Genomic DNA, 23,238 nt, shown 5'->3' with positions numbered 1-23,238 from the left:
TTATTTCACTCCAATACTTGGAAGTAACTCCTCCTGATGAAAGGTGTGAGGGTCACTTTGGCGACAGCGTTCACACTATCTATTAATCGTATCCCAGTTTGTGTTTGTACTTGAAAAGAAGGCAAAAAAGTGGTTGTTGAACGCATTTGATGGCGCAGAAGATGATGTGCAGAATCTCTTGCAAATCTTGGTTCTCCTGAATTCGATGATAGAATGAAAGAATGAATTGATTTATTTTCATTCTCTTTTCTTCTACTTTTGGCTAATTCAAAGATGAAAAATTAATTATAACATGAAATAGATGAAAGGACAATCACAAACACATATGGGCAGTGCACAATTCAAGTCCCATGGGTCCAGATGCCAGAGCATTGATTGATTGATTGAGTTGGTGTTTTATTTAAGTCCACTTTATACACAGTAATGTTAATTAGGACTGGACCTACAGTTTAAAGTGGGATCTGTACCGCTTATATGTGCCTCCACCGGGTAACCCCTTGATTACAAGGCGACGACGATACCACTGTGCCATCGGGGAGGCCCAAGACGTCAGAGCAATGTTAGTCTGCAAAATGCAATCTAGGGTGTACTTCGTGGAACCCAGGTATCACGGGTTTAAATCATGGCCTAGACATTGGTGTCATTTGTTATTTCATCATATCATCCTCATCTTCGCGATTAGCCAAAAGTGGCAGAAAAGCGAATTAAAATAAACCAAACCAATCAATCAATTATGGAGATATTTTAGAATGAGTAATCTTCAATTTCAGTTTGCCCATTATTTGTCTTGGTCAGTTTATAAATACTGTCAATGCTTCTTACAACATCGCAAGTACCATTGATGTTTTGGATTTGCTCAGGTAAGGCTACCAAGTTGTTGTTTTCAAGTCGTCTCCCTTAACGAGGAACGCTAGTGGCAACCCTGCCACGCGCCCCTGGTAGTTATGCCAGAGCAAGCGTTTGCTGTGTTGGGTTGCATACGTACAGGATAGATTTTAAGCGCTTATAGCGCAGAAACTAAGCGCTTTCGAGGTAAACTTTATAGGGAAAAGTTACTTGTTTTTGTGATATCTACCAGCACCCAAGCGTTGTTGAAAGAGTTTTGCGACACCCTGTATACTTTACACATATAATTACATTTCAGTAACAGAAACTTGTGTTAATTATTAGAAAGGCTTTACTAGGAACACGAAAACCTCAAGGAGTGTTTCTTGAGGGGCAAGACTATCGGGGGGAGGGGGGTTAACTCCTTTGTCATCCATGCGGACGTCCATGTAGCTAGCTATCCTGTGTACATTTTATCTCAATACATGCGACTACGAATAAACATTAGCAACATGTTTTTGCACTATATACGACTTCATCATTCCACATACTTATCAATTAAAGTGCACACTATTATTGCACACTGAAAATTATACTACACTCATCAAAACCGAGGCCCTTTGTTATGTGTTTGATATAGTTAAGCACAAGAGGTTAAATTTTGAGATGATGGAGAATAGTTATCTCCTCTTACTCAAAATTGACGTTAAATGTGAGAAGTATTCTTGTACCGTTCCAGTACTTCTGCATCTATTAATTGACAAGTCTAGGAATTAGAATTAGGCCACTTAGATGACAATTTATTGTACTTAAGAAAGTGTAAAAACACGTCTGCAGAACTTTTCTTAAAGGTGGTGTCAAAATCTTATGACGCCATCATAAGGAAGAAACTGCTTGAAAAGAGTTATGATAGAAACGGTAGAGAATGGGAAAAAGGAAGATGATTATAGAAACCCGACACAAACATACAAGAAAGAGACATAGAGAGAGATAAGAGATACATTACCAACAAATTATTGACAAAAAATTAATGTTAATTCCATAGCGAGAACATTGTATGATCAAAATTTCTTTGCCTACATTTCATTCAAATTGACAATTGAAAGTAAATTATCATTGTGCTATCAAATCTACAGCTATGAAGCGTAACAGAAACATGCAACATGACAAATTTATCACTGTCAATTGAAAATATGCAGAAACACAAATAAAATACTGAATGAAGAGACACCTAGCATTCTATAAAGCATAACCACAACAAAAATCTGTCAGTTACATCGGTGCTGCCACCTATTGCACAGAATGAACACTACGATTTTGTTCTACACAAAAGAATACTGAGGTCAATGGCTTTCAATAACAAAGAAATGCATGGTAAAGCATATGTGGTAACAAGTAACATCCGGAGAAGCAAATTTGTGCAAACTGTGTTATTTTTTGCAGCTCAAAGAGAAACTAATGTTTATTGTCGTTTGCTTTCTCTTGAGCACCCGCTGTTTTTTATAACCTGCAGGTTGCTATTTAAGGGGCCGTTGAATAGCCCGAGAGTCACAACAGATTTGCCTGTTTCAGAAGTAATCTCCACGTCATTTCAAGCTTTAGAAGAAGAATGAGGATTTTGTTAGTAGTCTGTGCCTTTTCAACCTGCCTGTTTTATGGTAAGTGTTTTAAATGTCGCATTTATTATCATCACGATCAAATTGGTGTTGTGTTGAAAAATCGTGTAACTCCATGTTTACGGGTCTTCGTAAAATAGATTTGTTAGAGAAGCAGAGAGATAGGGGGGGGGGGTGATCGAGAGAAAGAAACAGACAAAAGCAAGCGATGAGAAGGAAAGAAGAAGGAAGAGATATTGAAAAGTGTGAGATTGAAAAAACAAAGAGGGGAAAACGACAAGAGAGAGGAGAGAGTGAAAGAAATAACAAAAGGTAAGAGAAGAAGAGAAGGAATAATGAGTGAGACAGAGGGAGAGAGAGAGAGAGAGATAAGGGGCAAAAAGAGAGGGAGAGTAGTTCGTGTTACGTCATGTTTACGAATATGGGTAAAATAGAATTTTTAGAGAAGCAAAGAGAGTTAGAAGGAAAATGAAAGAAACAAAAATAAAAGTGTGTGAATGGGAAAGAAAGAAAGAAAAAAAATACACAATTTAAAAGAAAGACAAGAAAGTGAGAAGATAGAAAGGAAATAATAGAAACGAGAGAGAGACAGAGAGAATTAGAAAGAGACAAAAGCAATACACACACAATACATTAATTAATAAAAGTAAAAATATATTTTCATTAAAAAACTATCAAATAAATAAATAGATACTCACAAGTGATAGCTGGACGTTAGATGCTTGTTGCATTTTTTGACATCTCTGAATAATGCCTTTTATTTCGATAGCGACCTATCCACATCACACGTAGTCAGACGTGCATACTTGAAGTAAGGGATGTCATTCACACTTACACCATCAATATGACCTACATGCTCACCCAGAACCTGAGCAACTTTACACAGTTTTTGGTACCCTGTGTCTAATTTTTCGAAGATTTCGGAATTCGTCTCTAAGCACTTGCATGCGTGTCCCTGATAGGGAGTTCAATTTCCGTTCAACTTCACTCAGGTTTTTTTTTTGGATGTTTTTAGTTTTTTCTATCACGCCACACAAGAAGCTTTCAAAATCTATAGATTTGCAGACAGGAACCTCAATTCTTTTTGTAAACATCCATCTTTCAATAAATCTTGAAGGATCGCAATGAATTACGCGTTACTTTTGTCAAATTCGGTCACAACAAAGGCAAGAACTTCAAAACTATTTCTTGCAGAATCCCGAATAGGATAGTAATTTACTACTTTACCATGTATTTCGTCTATTTCATGCACTAAAGGTAAAATTATGCATTTTTATGTGAAATTAGACTTCGCAGATTACATGCAACCATATGGTCGGCATTCCTACCGAGCTTGGCCGGCTTCCGAAGGAACAGAAAAAATATGTTTAACCAAGAAATCCACTCCCTATTATCAAATTGAGTAGTTTTTCCATATTCCCATAGACTCAAGTGTTCCCATTTATATTTTTATATTCAGTGGCGCAACCACAGGTGAGCATGGCGGCATTGCCCCGAATCTTTGACGGAAACCAATTCTAGGAGGTGCCCGGGGGGGGGGGGGGGGCAAACATTGATGTAAAGGGAAGCAAGGCTAGCAGAATGTAAGAATGGCAGGACAAAATGATACTAAAGATGGAATTAGTTTTCATATACTTGTTGCATTTTTCTTCCAGATGGCCAGGAGCACCTTCAGGGGGCTCAGAGGGGCAATTGCCCCAACCCCGCGATCTCAATTTTATCCAAATAAAAATATATTTCGTAAAATTTTCTTGCTCGCATCGGTAGCAATGCCTGCTTTTTTTAGTCTCATCAAGTTCAGAGCCGTAGCTAATGGGCGATAGGAGTCGGACCTGGGCACAGAACGATCTAAATGAAACAAGCTGTAAAAGAGAGAATGCCATGACGCCCCATGAAATTATTTGCGCCCTATTAAATCAATATTGTTTTCAGTTTGCAAATTTGGATCTAAAAATTTTCTTGCTCACTTCGCTCGCACTCTCATTCTCTTCTGTAATGCATTGTAAATTACTAGATCGAGAAGTAAAATTAAATATGTATTTCAGACTGTTGCTGCTAAACAGTTTTCTTTTAAATGTATTAACAATTATGTATTAACACATGTGAGAGATAATTTATATCATTATTGCTGTTGGTTTGTCATGAGGTGGATGAATTGATTATCTTTTGTATTTAAATAATATATGTTACATATATTTATGATTAAGGAAACATTGAACACGTGCACAATTTAGTGTTAACATGTTGCATGTGTATTTTCTTATTTCACGTCGCTCCATGTTGCATATGGGAAAAACATATGTTCTACATGAAAGTTACACATGTCATATGTACAAAAAGAATTATATTCGTAATTTTTGTCTTTCAAAAATACAGTTTGTGTGCTTGTTTTCCATTATTAGCCAATGTGGAATTGAACGTGTTGGAAAAATGCCAGGAAAAAATGCCAATAATAATAATAATAATGTCATTATTATTATTACTCCTATTATTATTATTATTATTATTATTATTATTATTATTATTAGCACGTTTATCCTCCTGGTGCTTGCACACCCAGACAAAACTTTGAGGTTGTGCTTCTGTTTATATTATTATCGCCCAGGAATATTCTTTCACACACGTTAAGAGAGCAGTATCTGCACAATAATACACATTATAGGCTTTGTGAATGTCGTATATTAAGCTCTCGTTAAGGTGTGTTGATAAAGAACGATGTTTATCGGAATTTCTTATTGAAAACGCGCTCTTGTGCTTGTTAAAGATTAGACAACTTTCGTGCACTTTATGTCTAAATTACCTAGATATTTTTTTATGGATGGAAGAAAATATGACGAAATTATCCATATTCATAAGGATTTAAAAGTGCCTCGGTAGTCGAACATGTTATGTTACAATATTTAAAGGCACCGGGAACGAGTCCAGGTCAGGCCATGTGCGTTTAATTTATCTTGTTTTTTCACTTCTGTCACCCAATCATCATTTGTAAGTTTTACCCTCAATATCCTTAGTTTATCTTTCTTCCTTTCTCTCTCTCTCTTTCTTCCTCACAATATATCTCTCCTTCTTTTCAACTTTTTTTTCCTAATTCTCTCTTGTCTTTCTTCTCCTTCACTTTATTTCCTATCACTTTATTTTTCTACCTCTAGTTCACTTTTATTCCCTTTTTCTCTTTACATCTTTTTCTCTTTGTTTTCCATCTCCTTCTCACTTCATGTTTTTTCCAATTATTTATTCTCTTTATCGTGTATTGTTTACATCGTATTTCACAGTTCAATCGTCGCAGATTTTGTCAATTTTTTTTGCAAAATATGTGGGGAGCGACCATTATGTAAAGCTTTATTTTTTAAGTAAATAAGTTGTGCCGTTTTAGTATTTAAACTGTTTTTGGTGAAAGATAATGATGCACGGAATATTTGTGATTACACGATAAAATTGAATAGTCCAAATCGACGCACATAATTTCATCGTGACAGTTTATACTGCTCTTCCGGATTCTCTGGAGTAGCGACGCGCAGAGGGGAAAGCTTGGGAGCGGGGCCGGACTAGGTGGGGAAGGGTGCGGGATGAAAGCAACGAAGTGCTGCGCGGTGTAACGGCCGTAAAGCAAAACGCTTTCTGCTGCCAATTTCTTCTTTTAATCTTAACAATGGCCAGTGTATTGTTTTACACAAATAACAAATAATATTGCACGTTTATTTGTCTTTTGATGCTACGAAGAACAGAAAAAAATTAAAACAAATTTAAACATACATTTTCAAAAAACATGCAAATAACCACAAACTATGAAACATCATGTATCAAAATGTGTTTTAAACAAGTCTGAAAAACATGTTTCAAACACTATGTTTTAAACATTTGTAAAAAACAAAACAAAGCCATGTGTTTCAAACAAGTTGTTCTCGAACACATTCAACACTATGAGGCGCTCTCCTGAATGCAGAGTTCCCCTAGACTTTCGAGCTGACATGTTTACTACGGAACTACTGGACCGCGAATGAGCCCCCTCCCGTGGATGCCCCTCCCCTCCGCGTGTACATTGGACGAGGCGCACACCTTCAAAAAGCTCACAGAACGCGTTCGCGTTCTCTTACTCCAGAGAATCCGGGAAAGGAATATAGTGAACATTTTTCCGGGCTGAAAGAAGTTAACACATCAGTTGTTATTGATTTGCACATTGTAGCCGAAATGGGTAAAATGTTCTACGGTGTTGCCAATTACAGACTTACAAAATGTAATCTACTGTGTCCGAAGATTCTGCGCCCCTATAATTGATTTCGTTATCTGACGCGCCGATTACGTGATGGAATGTTATAAACCAATTTTTGGACCGAAGAGACAGGTTGCGCGACGATTATTATACAATGAAGTACGGTACTATTTCACGCATTAGTAACTTCATCGACAGTTTTTTGAAAGACGATATACTTATTTATACAAAAGTAGTAATTTATAATAATCTGTCTGATTACGATGTAGGTGTAAATTATTTGTACGATTAACATTAATCATTAAAAGGTTCCTGTTTGTTCTTGAAAAACTTACACATTTTTTCTATTTCTAGAAGAAGCAGCAGTTAGCTCTACCACACTCGAAACGGTAAGAGTATTCAAAGTATTGGGTGGTGCCATCTAGGAGCAAGTATATCTAATTAAAGCTTAACGAAGCTTAGATTAAGGCAACTTATACGTCGCGTAACCGAAAGCATACTGCATGCTGCTCGTTTTGAAACCTGCTTGGTAGGTAGAAGCATTCACACTGGTGTCACGCAGTATGCAACCACTGTGGTATGGAAGCTGTATATTGCACTTTCTTTTGGTTACTTAAAGTCAATTCTCTACGTTTTTAAAGCTGACCGCGACGACGAGGATTAATAATGAATATATGGAATAAGAAACACGATGTACATACTGGTACAGATACCTCCAACCAGGCCTCATTCCTTATCAACACGGGCGTCGCCAGACATATTTATAGAGGAGGTCAGGCTACAAATAAAACTTGATTAGTAGAAATAATAGCAACAATAATAATTATTGTTATTTTACAATAACAACTATTATAAGTTATTAAAATATACCAATTTCAATCCAAGTTTATTGTTATTATTACATAAATTGAGAGACTTTGCTACTTGATCCACTGTATCAGTGAATATCTAACACAATTGTTGTCCATTATTTTTCTTATATTTTGTTCGGTTAGTGTACTGAAAATCATAGCATTGTATTTTGTTATTAACTTTTACACAATCGTTCAAAAAAAGGCCTTAAGAGTTAGTGTTAAATTTTACTCATAAAGTTTATATTCTGTGACCTCTCACAAAGAAAACTATAAGTTTTGGAAGCTGTGGATCAATTTATTCTTTGGATTATACACTAAAGTTTTTTCGATGTAATGCAGCTTTTAGTGTGGTTATATTTCTGTTATTAACAATAAAAATAACATTTAAATTAGATATCTGTAGGATTTCGGGTGGGGTTCAGCCCCCTAGCCCTCCCCCTGGCTACGTACCTGCCTCCAGCCAAGAAATATCGGGAACAGTATTGTAATTTGACTAACAGCTGGAAACACTGAACTGGCTGAAATTCTTCTGAAAATGTGCGTAGTCAAAAGTTAATCACCCAAGTGTGTATACATTTTAGAACCCAAAATTACAAAAGGAATATTTCATTACACTCGCAGTCTTTCTGTAATTATGTTATTTCAGATATAACATTTTTTCTGTTGCAGCCTCATTCCGATACGAGCTATGTGTGTAACAAGCAGCTCATATTCACTGACATTTGTTTTTTTTTGACGGAAAACGAGAAAAATTCGAGTACGACAGAGTATGTTACTAATCGAAACGTGAGTGACCTTTGGTCTTCTAATGCAAATACATAAATCACGATGAGAGACATAATGCATGATCATAAATGCATAATTTGACGGGAACATATACATTTTATCTTATCCGATAAAATAAATAGCTGCGAGCGGCAATTGTGAATCTGTAGCACGTGGTTGCGTACACAAAGGATAGAGAATGCAGTGACTAACGTCGCAACGAGGCATCAACTAGCAGGATTTGACGAGTTGTATCTTTGCGGGTGACCTTGACTACTTATCCCAGAGAGAGAGAGAAAAAGAGAGGGGGGAGGGGTTACCACCTTCTTGCCGTTATGATTGGTTGGTTGAATTGTAGTATTTATGCACATACAGGCTAGGACAGGACCTACAGTTTAAAGTGAGATCCAAACCACTGTGGCACGGGTCCCGGGTTCGAATCCTGGCCTTGGTATGGATGTGTGTGAGTGTCTATTCATCCATTTCATCATATCATCACTCATCCCCATCTTCGCAAATTAGCCAAAAGTGGCACAAGAGGCGATGTAAAATATAGCAAATATATCAATCAAATCAATCAAACCACTGTGCAATGTGCCTCCACCGGATATCGAACCCAAGACCCATTGATTACAAGGCGACAACGTTACCACTACGCAACCGTAGCCGTTTTGATGGGTAACGGATCTTACAAAGAGGAAAATGACGCGCGCAGCCTGTAACTCCTCCCCTCGCTACTGCGCAGTCGCATTTGGTCTCGGTTCACCCGCAAAGATTCAGCTCGTCAACTCTAAGAAAAGTTCTCTACATACAGTGAAAGTTACTATTGCAGGGCAAGGCACTGTGTCAATATATTTCCAGCTGTAATGTAATTACATTTTTCATATTTACAGGCAGGAAATAATACCCATGAAAGTGAAGAGAACACAAGTAAGAATCAGACGACAGATGGCACTGACAGATCTCTGATTGAAAAGTACGATGAATATTCTCATAAGAAAAACGGCAGTGATGAAAATGAAGAACATGATGAGGTTAAAAACGATGATAATTCTGGGCATGAAATCCAAGTCAGTGATAACGTTGATAATAATGAGACAAGCGATAATACTGAAGAGAATAAGGACGATAGTGCTGATAGTGATATCAACAAGCAGCGGAATAATGAGTGAGGTAACTTAAATCAAGTGTGTGGGGCTGTTAGCGTTTAGGAAAAGTAAGGATGAAGTCCGTTGTGAGTAAAGTAAATATTTGATATATGAGGAGGCATTTCCTTGTCAAAATGCCCCTGAATCTTCATTTTTGAAATTAAATGAAATGCTGCTGCAACTTTATTCTATCTTGTAAGTGAATATTCTAAAATTGTATTTTGGATAAAAATTCAAGTATTATACATACTTAAGTTAGAATGTAGAAGCTATGTTACATTTGGTTCGCTTATTTTAACTTTCTGATTTACTTGTGTTTTGTATTGTGTACCACCCGTGACACCAAAGAACAATTAATTTATCCTTTAACTGGAACATTTACCCTTCAATTCAACTGAATATTTAAAAATCAATTACCTCCTCTCTTTGTCTTAAATAATTTATTTTTCATCATTTGGCAATCCACAGAAATTTAAATAAATTGACTTTTAAGTAATGAGGCACTGTTTCATCTGTCCAACCTGTGACACAAAATTGTTCACTTATACCTATAAATCTGGGAAAGTATTTTAGGGGTATTTATATTTAATCAACAGTGTTTAGTTTCGTAATTCATTGCACAGAAACTGTAAGAAAAATGTTGCTTAACTATTGGTAGAATAGATACTTTAATGTAAAAAATGCAATCTGGGCGTCCGACCCGTGATAATGGATTGCCCCATATAATTCGAATTTAAAAATTTGGTTTTTATGCGAAAAATAAATTCTCGAGTAATTTATCCCCTTTCCAGTAACTAAAAATATATTTACATGTTATGGATACTATTTTTTGAACGTGCGTCTATTCAGCACACAAAAGGTTATGGTTCCAGGCGTCTGAGCCTTGTTAGCCTGTTTTCAGGGTACATTTACAACAATGAAAGGCTGTAATGACACCCCTTAAACCTTTATCACCTATGAAATGTTATGTAATACACCTTTCATTGTTATATTGTACTGGTTTAATACAATATAATATACTGGGAAAAAATATACCCATTCTTTGAAAAGGTAAATACATAACAGGTTAATCAATCAGTAACAGTGAAGGGGCATTGGCTGACGAGAAATGGGAAAGTTTTCGGGAAAAGTGACTTAGAAGCATGATCAATTTAGAAACACAATTTTACTATTATGCTATTATCTTTATTATTTATTTTATATAATTTTGTATCGTCATCCTTCGTGGCCGTGCGGTCTAAAGCGCTATGCTTTGGATTCTGACTGCGGGACGGCATGGGTTCGAGTCCGCCTGGGTTCAGTCTCTGGGTTTTCGTCCTGTGTATAGGACCGGTGGCAACCCACCATCGTGAGCCCGGTTTCGGAATCTCCTATACACACAGAACCCAAAACGTGTCAATTGACACATATATATTTTGATTTCAATAACACGTTAACGTGCATACACTGCAAATGGTGCACCTTTTAGTGCGTCAAAATACACATAGGAATGTATTAAAGGGAATTTTTGTGAGATGAAGTTCCGTGTGATGCACTAAAATGCATCAATTTGGAAGATCAGAATTGATCATTTCGAAGATGACAAACTTTCACTTTTAATGCATCAAATGACACACCTAAATGTGTAATTTTGTTATCTTCGAAATGATCTTGTCTGATCTTCCAAATTGATGCATTTTAGTGCATCACACGGAACTTCATCTCACAAAAATTCCCTTTAATAAATTCCTATGTGTATTTTGACGCACTAAAAGGTGCACCATTTGCAGTGTATGCACGTTAACGTGTTATTGAAATCAAAATATATATGTGTCAATTGACACGTTTTGGGTTCTGTGTGTAACGGCTGGGGATTCGACGTGCTGACCCCACGTCACCAGTTGAAGATCTCCACACCTGTAGGTAGGATGTGGGAGGGAAACTGGCAGTCGGGAGATAGGGCAAGGCCCTTCCAGGGCTGTATTATTTTTCTTCTTAATATTTTGTCTCGTATATTATTACTTTTGTATCGGCTTGGTATTTTATTTCCATGTATTTTTTTAATAGCGTAGGGTATCGACCTGGTTCGTCAGGACTTGTAGTTTCGAATCAGGCACAAAGCAAGGACCATGCTCTCGTTCATTAAACCTAGTCCTGGTGATTAATATAAACTTTATGTTTGTATTAAATATTTTTTGTTTTCCGAAATACATGATTGATTACCTAACCCCACGTTTTTTCTAAGAACGACGTTAGAATAATTCAAACAAATCCACGATAATTCCGAACTTTATATATCATTTTAAATTTTATATTCTTAGAAATCACTTAACCGATAATTCTAGGAAACTTTATAAATGGATTCTTCCTTTTCAGACTAGAAAAGCACAAGATGAGTTAATGCAGCTACACGGTGCAGCCAATGGAAAAATCTTCATTATTTCTAAGTTACTTTAATTTTGAAATGTCGTTCCTAGCAATGAAATATTGCTATTTATATGTATCATGGGGATCATTTGTTTGTCTTAAAATATATGTTTTCATAAGAAGTTTTTAATTTTCGAAATGTAAAAAAATACAAGTTCTATAGATAATGAATAATTAATTTATATATTTCCTCATGAACTATATCTGTAAAATTCTTTGCATTCAACATGTGTAGAAAAAAATATAGAAACAATACAATTGACCTTTTAAAATTAGTAACAAACAATAACAAATGGACCAATGTCTAGAGATATAAACGACAGTGGCAACCTTGAATATATCTTGCTGCATACGCACAGGATAGAATTCGAGGGTTCGAGACGAGACAAAATATTAAGAAGAAAAGTTATTTGTCTTGATGTCTGACTATGTGCTGTGCAGGTTTGTTGAAGTTTTACGGAAACACCTTGCATGTGTGTACACACGCACATGCACCATAACACACACACACACACACACACACACACACACACACACACACACACACACACACACACACACACACACACAAACGCTTACATATACATACATAGCCTTTACTCACACACTCAAAGAGTCCAGTTTCGAACAAGGTAGAAGTGTTTCGGATCTCAAATAAAACTCTGAATCTATTCCCGATAGCCCAAGGGGGATTTATAACATTGGGCCCGTAAGCTATCATCATCATCATCATCATCATTATTATTATTATTATAACACCTGTAAACTTTAAAATATAGACAGATCTGAAAATTATTCATTAAACTTCGATTAGCGTCACATTTTTAAGGGGTCCACGAGGACCAGGGGGCAGGGGGTGGCCACGGCCCATCCATGGGATATGAAAAATATATATTTCACACATAATTTCACTTCAGTCACATTAAGTTACGTTAATTATTACAAGGGCATCGAAGGAATATGATAATTTCAGACTGAAGCAGTGTCTTTTGAGGGAGCATCAGTATTATGGGGAAAAATATGCCTCCTTTGCCCCCTGGAAAATATACCTTGCTTGCCCCTCCCGGGAAAAAATCCTGTGGACCTCCATGGATAGCCTAGTGGCAAATTCCCCATGGGTTAGCCTGTCTGAAAAAGTAAATTGGATCTAAAACAAATATCGGCATTGCTTTCGCAATTATTTGCAATCCCTGCCACAGAAATGTATTGGAAGTCTTCTTACAGTCTCCGGTATACAGCTACCTATTTAATCTATATTTTCTGACGTCAGCTGAAGAGAACGTGCATGTTGTGTTCCTGTCATGGCGGACAGGAAACCAAATGCGGTGAACTTCTGCGTCATTCTGTCGGAAATAACCGGAAGTTATGCCAAATTGAGTTTGACAGAAACAGGACGCAATGTTCTGAGCATTGGACGCAGTTGGTAAAACCAACCCATATCTATATTAAGGATACATCGATAAATAGTGCAGATTTGAATCCTTAATCAGTTACTTTTTGTAATAATCAGAAGATGGCAGGTCGGAACATTGGCATGGTAAGGTTTATTATACGAATAGTCTTAATTTGCTTAGTTATGTTTTTCATTAGTAATTAATGTATATTTTTTTAATACTGACTACGTTGAATTTAAGTTCATGAATTCATTTATCTTAAATCAGAGTGTTTAAAACAAAAAGGCAAGGAACTTTTTTAATGATACTGTAAGCTACTGACGTCATTAACTTATTATGCTACAAGGCGATCTGTACAGTAAACCCTCGTTAACACGAATTCCAAGGAACCGAAAAATCAAAAGTTCGTGTTAAAAAATATTCGTACTAACCGGGGACTCAAATTTTATTGTTGCAATACAGTTCTTTCTACACATTAACCATTTACAATACGTATTATGTATGTCATCATAGAAAACACTACTACAGTACTACAGTAATTAACTTAAAAGAAAAAAGTGCTTGCAGATAATTTTCTGTGAAAAATTCCTGTATATTGCGCTGTCGCAGACGGGAACGCAAATGTCTGGTAACTTCACGGCCAACTGTACTCATAGCTTTCTTAAAACTAGCGGTAAATTCGGATGTTGCAGCAAAACGTTCTAAAGTGTCCAATAGAATAGAAAAACACATCTGAACACACAACCGAATTTGTTGGTTAAATGCGTATAAGCTCATTGTTGACGCGATGATCGCGATTGTCGAGCAATTGCACCCAAGTTTTAATCTTGATGTTACTCGTACTGGCTATGTTTTAAAGAATAGAAAACATATTTGAACACATTGTTGATCTGAATCTGTTGGCTACAATACTGCATAAGTTGATTGTTGACAAGATGATAGACATTGTTGAGCGATTTCTGACATACCTAGCAGAGGAACAACAGAAAAAAAATATGAAAAACTTTGAATGCTCGTGTTAAATGAGATCTAATGACGCAACTGACTAAAAAACAGTTCGTAATTCGTGGTAACCGAAATTCGCGTTAACCGATAAAACTTCCTATAAGATATAATACAATCCCTTCGGGGGCCAACATTTTGTTCATGTTAACCGAGTGTTCGTCTTAAGCGAGTTTGTGTTAACGAGGGTTTACTGTAGCAGTAAATTTAGCCCTCCTAGCATTATTTTCACAATTAAAATTCTAACAATGCCAAAGTTGTTAGTTTAGGAATGCAGGTTTAGGGTTGTTAGCAAACCCATTTTCGCGACATGTTAGAAGCTGAATGTGCCTCTCACCTGGCCCGGGCAGGCCCGTACCCAGGGGAGGGGCCGTGATGGCCATTGCCCCCCTCAAAAAACTTCGAAAATATTATCGACGATTTCGATTTTGTTCTTTGTATACGTTAAATGTTTTTTGCGTAGAGAGGCAAGTTTCAGAAGTCTGCAGTGGTGCAACATTTGATAATTTTAATTTTATAACCATTGATGTAAAGCTACCGAACGTCCCGATTTATTCGGGACAGTTGATTCTTGTCCCACCTTTTTTTTCGAACTGCAGTTGCTGTACACAAAAGTCTCGTTCTTTTTTTTACTCACATTTAGACATGTTCTTTATTTTAATAATGTTATGTAAATTTAATTCTAATAATCATCATGCCCCTTGCGTAGCTCCAAAACACTTATATCTGATTACATATGCGCGCATATTAATTTTTAGAAGACTTGGATTTGTGAAGGGATGAAAAATCATGTTGCACGTATCTTGAATACCTACAATGAAGGTGCTATTTACGGTAACTCTTAACATATTGTAAAATGAAGCTTATCTTTTTTTGACATTAAAATGGCAAATATTAAACATGGTCATACTTTTATTGGAGTAAAGTGGAAAGTAACGAGCCCCTCTTTCTACACACACACACACACACACACACACACACACACACACACTCACACACACACACATATATATATATATATATATATATATATATATATATATGTATGTATGTATATATATGTATATGTATATGTGTGTATATATATATATATATATATATATATATATATATATATATATATATATATAAAGACATTTCCGGATCTGACCTCTCCCTCAAAAGAATCATGCATACGGTCCTACCGGTGATTGTTAACATGATATAAATAATATATTTAGTGGAGTGAATTTAGGATATTTCATTTCACTTCATTTTATTTTATTTATTTGTCCTTCACAGGAACGAAAGCACATTTATGCTGAACATAATATACACAAATCCAGGATTGCATTTATAGGGACGGTGAGAGAAAATTCCCCCTCTGGTTACTTCATCCCCTATATTATTTCACAAGTTTATCTCTAGGATTCTGATTTCTTACTTTGGGGGGGGGGTGGTAGAATGCAAATAAGTCATACAAGATGAACTGATTAATTTTACCAATTCCGTAAATCACTTTTACATCGTAATTTTATGTCCATTCTGACATGTACTTTAAACTGTATAATGGACTTTTATTAAAACTGTAACATTGAATCTTAACATTGACCGAACAGAATGACATTATCCAGGGTTCGAATCCCGGGTATGGATGTCTGTGAGTGTCCATTCATCAATTTCATCATATCATCACTCATCCCCATCTTCGCAAATTAACAAAAAAGTGGCACAAAAAGCGAAGTAAAATCAATCAGAATGACATTACCATCTGGTATTTGAAAAAGCAGTCTAATGTCTGAATCACATGAGGCTAGATATCCTACTAGATTTTCCAATTGGACTTGGACTAGTTGTGCGGTGCTTACTCCCCTGCTGGGCATCACACGATACTAGTTACCGCATTTGTCGCTATGTTTTTGTTTTCACTAGGCATTGCTCAGAGCAATCACACTAAACAGATGGACGAGGACTTGAGGAAGAAAGTCGTAGGAGAATAGCTACAGGTGTTATTAACAATTAAAAGAATTATAAGAAAAGCAAGGGTTACAAATTGTCTCTAAAGTAAACATGTAAGTCAGGGCGTACTCAACAACATACACGAAATATACAGGATTCGTTCATAAAAATATTTTGTTCACCTAATTACGTCAAATATTTAATAAACTGGTAATAATAAAGATTTTCATTATGGCTAATCACATCTACCGTTTACAAATCTCACTGCTGTCGATAAATTCCTAAATATTAATGAGAACGAATGCACCTGATTTCTGTTAGTTTTTCTCTCATCGAGCAGCAAACGAAAACAAACCAACACTTGGAAACCACACACAAAAACTCTTCCTTCACAAACTAACAGATTATCTTCACTTTCGCTCTGATTGGCTGTTCAACAGAATCTAGAAGAGACGCCAATTGCAATTAGAACACGGTCTACTCGTCAAAATCAGCCCGGCAGGCAGCATTTCCAGCCAGGTAGCCAGTTCGGCGCCAACTAGGGCATTCCTACTGGAAATCCAGTACCAGTTCGGCCTCAATACACGATGCACCTTCAACTGGCCACTCGCCATTTTGCCACACCAGCGATCCTAGCGGGGCAGCGGCAAACCAGCATAAGCGCACGAAGTCGGAATAAAACTTGCAGAGATTTTCTTTATCTTGTGTGATATTCTCTTAAACAGTGACGTCATAACAACTGTGCATAGTTGTTTCATGCTTTTTGATAACCTGCATTATTGTTCAAGGACAAGATTCTCTTTCACAGACCGACTGACCTTGAAGATTTAACTAAGCATACATGTACTAAAATTCAAAATCTGAATGTTCTAAATGATCTGAATATTTGTATTCTGTTTCAGGCTTCTCGTCTTCATCCAGGGAACACTCTTCCTCCAGATGTTGAGCTAATAGATGGTGGGTATCATTAATTTAATTACTAATTAATTTGATTACCCAATAATTAATGTTGTTAATTCACATTTTCTTTGGTTACTATATAACGTTCGGTGGCAACGTCGCCCGTCGCTGCCTTTTACTCAAGGATTCTCGGGTTCGATACCCGGTGAAGGCACATGGTTCCGATCCCACTTGAAACTGTAGGTCCAGTCCTGACTAGCCTTACGGTGCATACAGTGGACTTAAAACACCAACTCTACAGCTCTAGAAAAACTAGATCCGCCTATGGATGCATAATTCAGTTTCTTGAAAGAATATAGGATGCCGAAGAAAAATAGAACGAAAATATCGATGTACACTTCTGTTCACAAAAGTGGCACGTGCCACTTTATCTGAACAGGAGTGTACAACTTGAAACAGGCTATTTTGAACGATTTTTCTGTTTACTTATTGATATAGAAAGATTGAAAACCCAAAAGTCGATCATTAAAATATTCCATCGTGAGTTTTCATTCCAATTTTATTCATGTGTGATCGACAGTTAGGAAACCTTTTATTCGCTTTATATACAGCTGTATTATTCACTAATTATTGGTAAATTGTTTTATTACAATATAACGGATTTTATGCGATCTTGAGACCATCACAGTCAAAAGCGTTGAAAAACTCAATATGCTGACCAAGGCAGTAAATTTATTTTATTTTAAAACATGAAAGTTGTTTTGCTCTAGAACATTCAAGGAGGGGGCGTTCCCTTGTCAACTATATTAATAATCTTGTGTCTGGAGGGGAGTGATTTTTGTGTATATACATCTTCATGTTTTGTATCTTGTTTCATTTGTACTTGGTAAAGAGTCTGAAGAAGACCTTGCTAGAAGGTTGAAACGTTACGTTTAGTTGATGTTTTAAAATAAATTAAATTATCTGCCTTGGTCACCATATTGAGTTTTTCATATCATGGAGACAAGGTTTTATGGTGTTATCCAAAACGTTGTGGATTTTCTCAATATTAAACTCGAAATCATTATTTTTGTACTTTGCACATAAACATAGACAAAAGTTTCGTGGAAAACTCAAAATACAAAATATATCTTAAGGAAGTGGCAACCAATAACAAAATATTTAATAAAAACAAGTTACTGGAGAATTGAAATAGTAAAATTTCAAATTGTGTTTGTAATCTAAACCATTGCAAATAACATGGTTAACATCAGTTTTAATATTTAGTAAGTGATTTAATTAACAGTTTATTGCTTTATAATAATATTAAACTTAATATTTAGTTTAAAATGTAGTAGTTCTTATCAAATTCTTTGAATAGAATGCAAGAATTAACACGACGCGAAAAATTCAACCTTTTGTTTACACTAAGTTAGCAAGTAGCATAATTCGATGTTTAACAGTTTCAAAGCTGTAACTAGTGGGATCCATAAGTATTATCAAGCAAATTGTCCATCACCATGTATACTTCCTTTGTTTTATGCAATGAGAACTTCAAGAACTGATACAAAACACCAAATAATCCGCTTACAACCTCTGAACCAGTTTAAGTAAAAAACGCAGTCCTTAAACATACGTAGGAGGAAGATAAAAACCAACGAAAATAGTCATGACAATTTGCTGAGCAATACTTAGGGATCCCACTGTACAATAATGCATGATATCGAGCAAGGGCTTACAAAATAATAATGTATTGTTTATCATTAATTAATTACTTTCGTAATCATATTTGTCCATAACTTAGATAATATTTTCATGTAAATATGTATTTTGTTCATTTGTCCCGAACTATTTAATAGTAAATATATTTTGCATTTCAGAGTCGCTGTTAGGAAATTCAGATTTTGGAAATAGGGTAAGTTTGTATTTGATAGGCGTTCCCAGAATATAAATATATAGCTATAGATAGACGAGGCGACCTGGAGATATAAATATTGTTAACTTTCATATTTTATTATTAGTATTATTAATTTGAAGTTATTTTGGGAGTCGAACCCTCAAATACCTTTCCCTCGGCATTAGACTTACATCGTTTAATAACTAAGTTACTAAGTGTCAGAAGTATTTTCAATTTTTACACAAAATTTATGAAACAAGGTAAATAAACGAATCTAGATGTATTAAGAAATGCAATAGGGATTTCATTGGTCCCTTACATTAAAAGAGGCAGAGCATAAATTAAAGAGTAATTGAAAATAAAAACGTTAGAGAAATATTTCGACCTAAAAGGGATGAGGAGAGAGGTGAATGGAGAAGGTTACATAACTTAGAACTGCATAATTTGTATTCATGTCCAGATATTATTATAATAATTAAATTAATAAGATTTAGGTGGGCAGGCCATGTGGCACGAATGGGAGAGGAAAGAAGAGTTTACAGGATTTTTGTTGGGAAACCTTATGGTAAAAGAGACCCGCAGGATTTCCAAGACGAAGATGAAGGGATGATGTTAAGATGGACCAAAAGGAAATCGGTTAAGGATGGGAAGATTGGATTGATCTTGCCCAGGATAGGACAGATGGAAGGCTTGTGTTGCTGCAGCCATAAACCTTTGGGTTTAGGAAGGCTAGAGAGTTAGTTAATAGGGATATCATAATATTATATTCTGGAAACATTTTATGATATGGATGAGAAATGTGTGGTTTGTTAATCAAATTCGTAAACGTTTGACGTACAAACAATACGTGGGTTGTTCAATATATAAGTTTTCGTATGCTGCAAAAAAAAAAAATGAATAAAAAAATAAAAAAATAAAAAAAAATTAAGATACATTAGAAAACTATACATACATGTGTAGGAGGATCCTTCCTCACTTCTCCACATAATCCCCATAGAGATTCAGGCATTTGTCCCCCAATTTGTCCATATCCTTTGCAAGAAAATCAGGGCTCTGGCTATTGAGCAGTATTCTCACATTCCGCTTCACTTCTTCATCTGTTGCGAAACGGTAACCTTGCAATTCAGACTTTAACACCGGAAAAATATGGAAATCACTCGACGCTAAATCGGGGCTGTATGGAGGGTGGGGCAGCCGTTCCCACCCAATTTCTTCAATTTTGTGTTGTGTTTGCACTGCTGAGTGGGGGCTAGCGTTTGACAATAACGGTCAGCATTAATTGTTCTTCCTCGTTCCAAAAATTACATTAGCAGAACGCCCTTAGCATCCCAGAAAACGGTTACAAGCACTTTCCCAGCTGATCGTCTTGAACTTCTTCTTCACAGGAGACTGTTTGTGCTTCCACTCCATGGATGTTCTCTTGAATTCGGGAGTGTAATGATGGACAAATGTCTCATCCCCTGTCACAATGCGCATGAGGAATGGCTTGGTCATCTTGCTGGTATCGCATTAAACCTTCAAGGCTGCAGCCCATTCTCATCAGTCGATTATCGCGACTCAGTTGATGAGGAACCCAACGTGCACACACTTTGCGGTGTTGCAATCATGAATGAATGATGTGATGGGCTGTTCCAACAGAAATGTTCAACCTTTTTGCAACCTCGCGTACCTTCACTTTTCTTGAACAAGTTCATCCACCTTCGCAATGTTCTCATCAGTAGTGGCACTCGAAGATCGCCCGGCTCGAACGTTGTCAAACATGCACACCCTGCCATCATCAAACAACTTGCACCAACTCCTAACCATTTGCACTGCCATTACGGAATCACCATAAACAGCAACAAGTTTTGTATGAATGGCACTAGGAGGTAAGCCATTCGCCCATTCATATCGAATGACAGAACGAACTTCTTCTTTACTCCAGCTTTCCAACACGCGTGCACCATCCATGCTTCTGAACTCCTTATGACGCGAGCCCGCGTTTTCCGAACAAGCATTTACTTTTCGCCCTTGAGTGCATGCGCTTTCACGTCTGATAACGAATCGATTGTTGTTCCTTGTAGACGAAGGATGGCGCTTGTCAACCATGTGCTTCTTTTTAATGGCATTGCTTTATACGATATTTTATAGCACAGGGAAACTTACATATGAACGTCCCTAGTATGTAGCAGATATTTTATGTGTGTAATGCTATTATTTGTTATATCTCATTAATGTAATTTGTAATGATGTTTCCCAGCACTGCATACATTTATCCATATTTCAGACAATTTTTTGTGAAAACAATGTGAATCTATTTCAAATAGGTATTTGTTTCTATTCCTTGTTAATGCATATTTTCATCCAACAGGTTCCTAGAGCATTGGCGCCCGGTACATGCGATGATATGCATTGCTCAATGGAAAACGTTGCATCTTCAAGAAACATTGAAAGTAATGGTAAGTAGCTACTACTAAGACGAAGTAAGTCAAGATCGAGAAAGTAACTGACACAAAACCAGATGCATAGGATATATTTGATGCACTAAAGTGTTTTTCTTTTGTTTGTTTTTCGGCCTTTGCCAAGAATCAGGTTTACAGTTTCATGTATTTTTACATACATTTTCATACATTTTCTGTTTAAGTTGATGCATTTCAGCTGTGTGTAACTTACTTTTGAAGTAACTTGTAATTACATTGTACAATTACCTAACATGTCTACGTATTCATTATTATTTTTAGAACATTAGAGAAAATAGGGTTACATTAAATTTTGGAGACTGTATTTATTTGGTATCCACACGTTTTCGAACGTGCCAAAGGAGAAGCTGGAGAAGACTAAGAAAGTATTGACATCCTATTAAATTAATATTCTTTAAAGCCTGCAAAGAAATGGATGTAAAAATGTTTCGCTTCGCTCGCAATAATGTGTTGCTAGGATACGTGTTTGGCGCTTTAATGATGTGAATGTGAAGTTTTTATACTATATCTGCAGTACAAGACTCGATTATGATGAACGATTTTAGGGGTGGTCTTGAGTGATGGGCCCCCTGTTTAGGGAGGAAGGTCAGGTCAAGTATAGTGTTCAGTAAAGCTAGGAAAAAGTTACTTTCGGTAGACATGCTGTCGTATTTAAATACTTTGTGCGGTTTACGATATATTTGAGGGCGCGAATGATATGATTTAGGGGGGCGCATGACATGATTTTTGGGGGGGATGGATGACATGATTTTTGGGGGGGACGGATGACATGATTTTGGGGAGATGGGCACCCCTGATTTTATTACTGTTTGATAGCCTATTGTTAGTCGCTTACATTGATCAGTTACAAAATTATTTATTTTCTTACTGCAAGGTTCATTCAATAAATAACCGGAAATATTTTTTTGTATAGAATCTATTATTAGAATGGAATACAACATATGATTATTATTCAACGTAGTCCCCCTCAAGTTCAATGCACCTGCGCCAGCGCTCCACAACCCTCCCAATTCCACGTGAAAAGAATTCTTTTGGGCGTGTGCGTAACCAGTCATGCACTGCTGCCTGGACGTCTTGATCATCCTCAACCTTGAGCCACTTAGAGCGTCTTTAAGTGGGCCAAAAATGTGATAATCTGAAGGTGCCAGATCCGGGGAATACGGGGGGTGGGGTAAGCAGACGAACTTTAAGTCATTGATGGTAGCTAATGTGACTCTAGCAGTGTGTGGTTTCGCGTTGTCATGCAGTAACAGGACGCCACTGGACACCAGACCACATCGCTTCTTCAAAATTGCTGGTTTTAAATTTTCACGCATAAGGTTTGCGTATGTCACACTGTTTACATTTTGACCTCTCGGCATGCAATGTTGAAGAATTCTTCCCTTATGATCCCAAAACAAAGTCAACATGACCTTACCAGCACTTCTTTCAGCTCGTACCTTCTTGGGTCTTGGAGATGAAGAATGTCGCCACTCCATTGTAGCCCGCTTTCGCTTTCGTAAAAATGTACCCAACTTTCATCTCCCGTGTCAATACGGTGAAGAAATGCCCCCCCCTTCAGCCTCGTACTGTCGCAAAAGCCCCCAGCACACATCCATGCGCATTTCTTTCATTTCTGGTGTCAAAAGTTTTGGAACCCACCTCGCACACACTTTCTTGAACATCAGTACGTCATGAACAATATGGTGGGCTGATCCGACACTAACGTTCATCTCTGATACAATCTCATTCACCGTAATACGCCTGTTTTCCCGTCAACTCTCGCAATGTTGTTCTCCGTGACCGCAGAGACAGAGCGTCCTGGACGTGGCGAATCTTGAACACTTGTTACACCCTGTTTGAACT

The 23,238-nt window shown here is 36.7% G+C and overlaps 1 protein-coding gene and 1 long non-coding RNA gene across 2 annotated transcripts; both read left to right on the top strand.

The window, feature by feature from the left end:
* The first annotated feature begins 2,391 nt into the window (after positions 1-2,391).
* On the top strand, positions 2,392-11,827 carry LOC146001911 (uncharacterized). Its single transcript, XM_083139628.1, has 4 exons — positions 2,392-2,483; positions 7,006-7,040; positions 9,164-9,443; positions 11,774-11,827. The coding sequence occupies exons 1-3, from the start codon at positions 2,435-2,437 to the stop codon at positions 9,440-9,442; spliced, it is 363 nt and encodes a 120-aa protein (XP_082995754.1). The 5' UTR covers positions 2,392-2,434; the 3' UTR covers position 9,443; positions 11,774-11,827.
* Positions 11,828-13,220: 1,393 nt separating this feature from the next.
* Positions 13,221-21,380, top strand: LOC146002161 (uncharacterized). The gene is made up of 4 exons (XR_014443684.1): positions 13,221-13,361; positions 17,061-17,115; positions 18,918-18,952; positions 21,285-21,380. It is a non-coding gene; the product is annotated as an uncharacterized LOC146002161 (long non-coding RNA).
* Positions 21,381-23,238: the final 1,858 nt, after the last annotated feature.

Source organism: Lepisma saccharinum, chromosome 18 (genome assembly GCF_977018435.1).
Source record: "Lepisma saccharinum chromosome 18, izLepSacc3.1, whole genome shotgun sequence".
Lineage (NCBI taxonomy): Eukaryota > Metazoa > Arthropoda > Insecta > Zygentoma > Lepismatidae > Lepisma > Lepisma saccharinum.
Note: the sequence above shows the minus strand (reverse complement) of the source record. Positions and strands in the feature narration are given on the sequence as shown.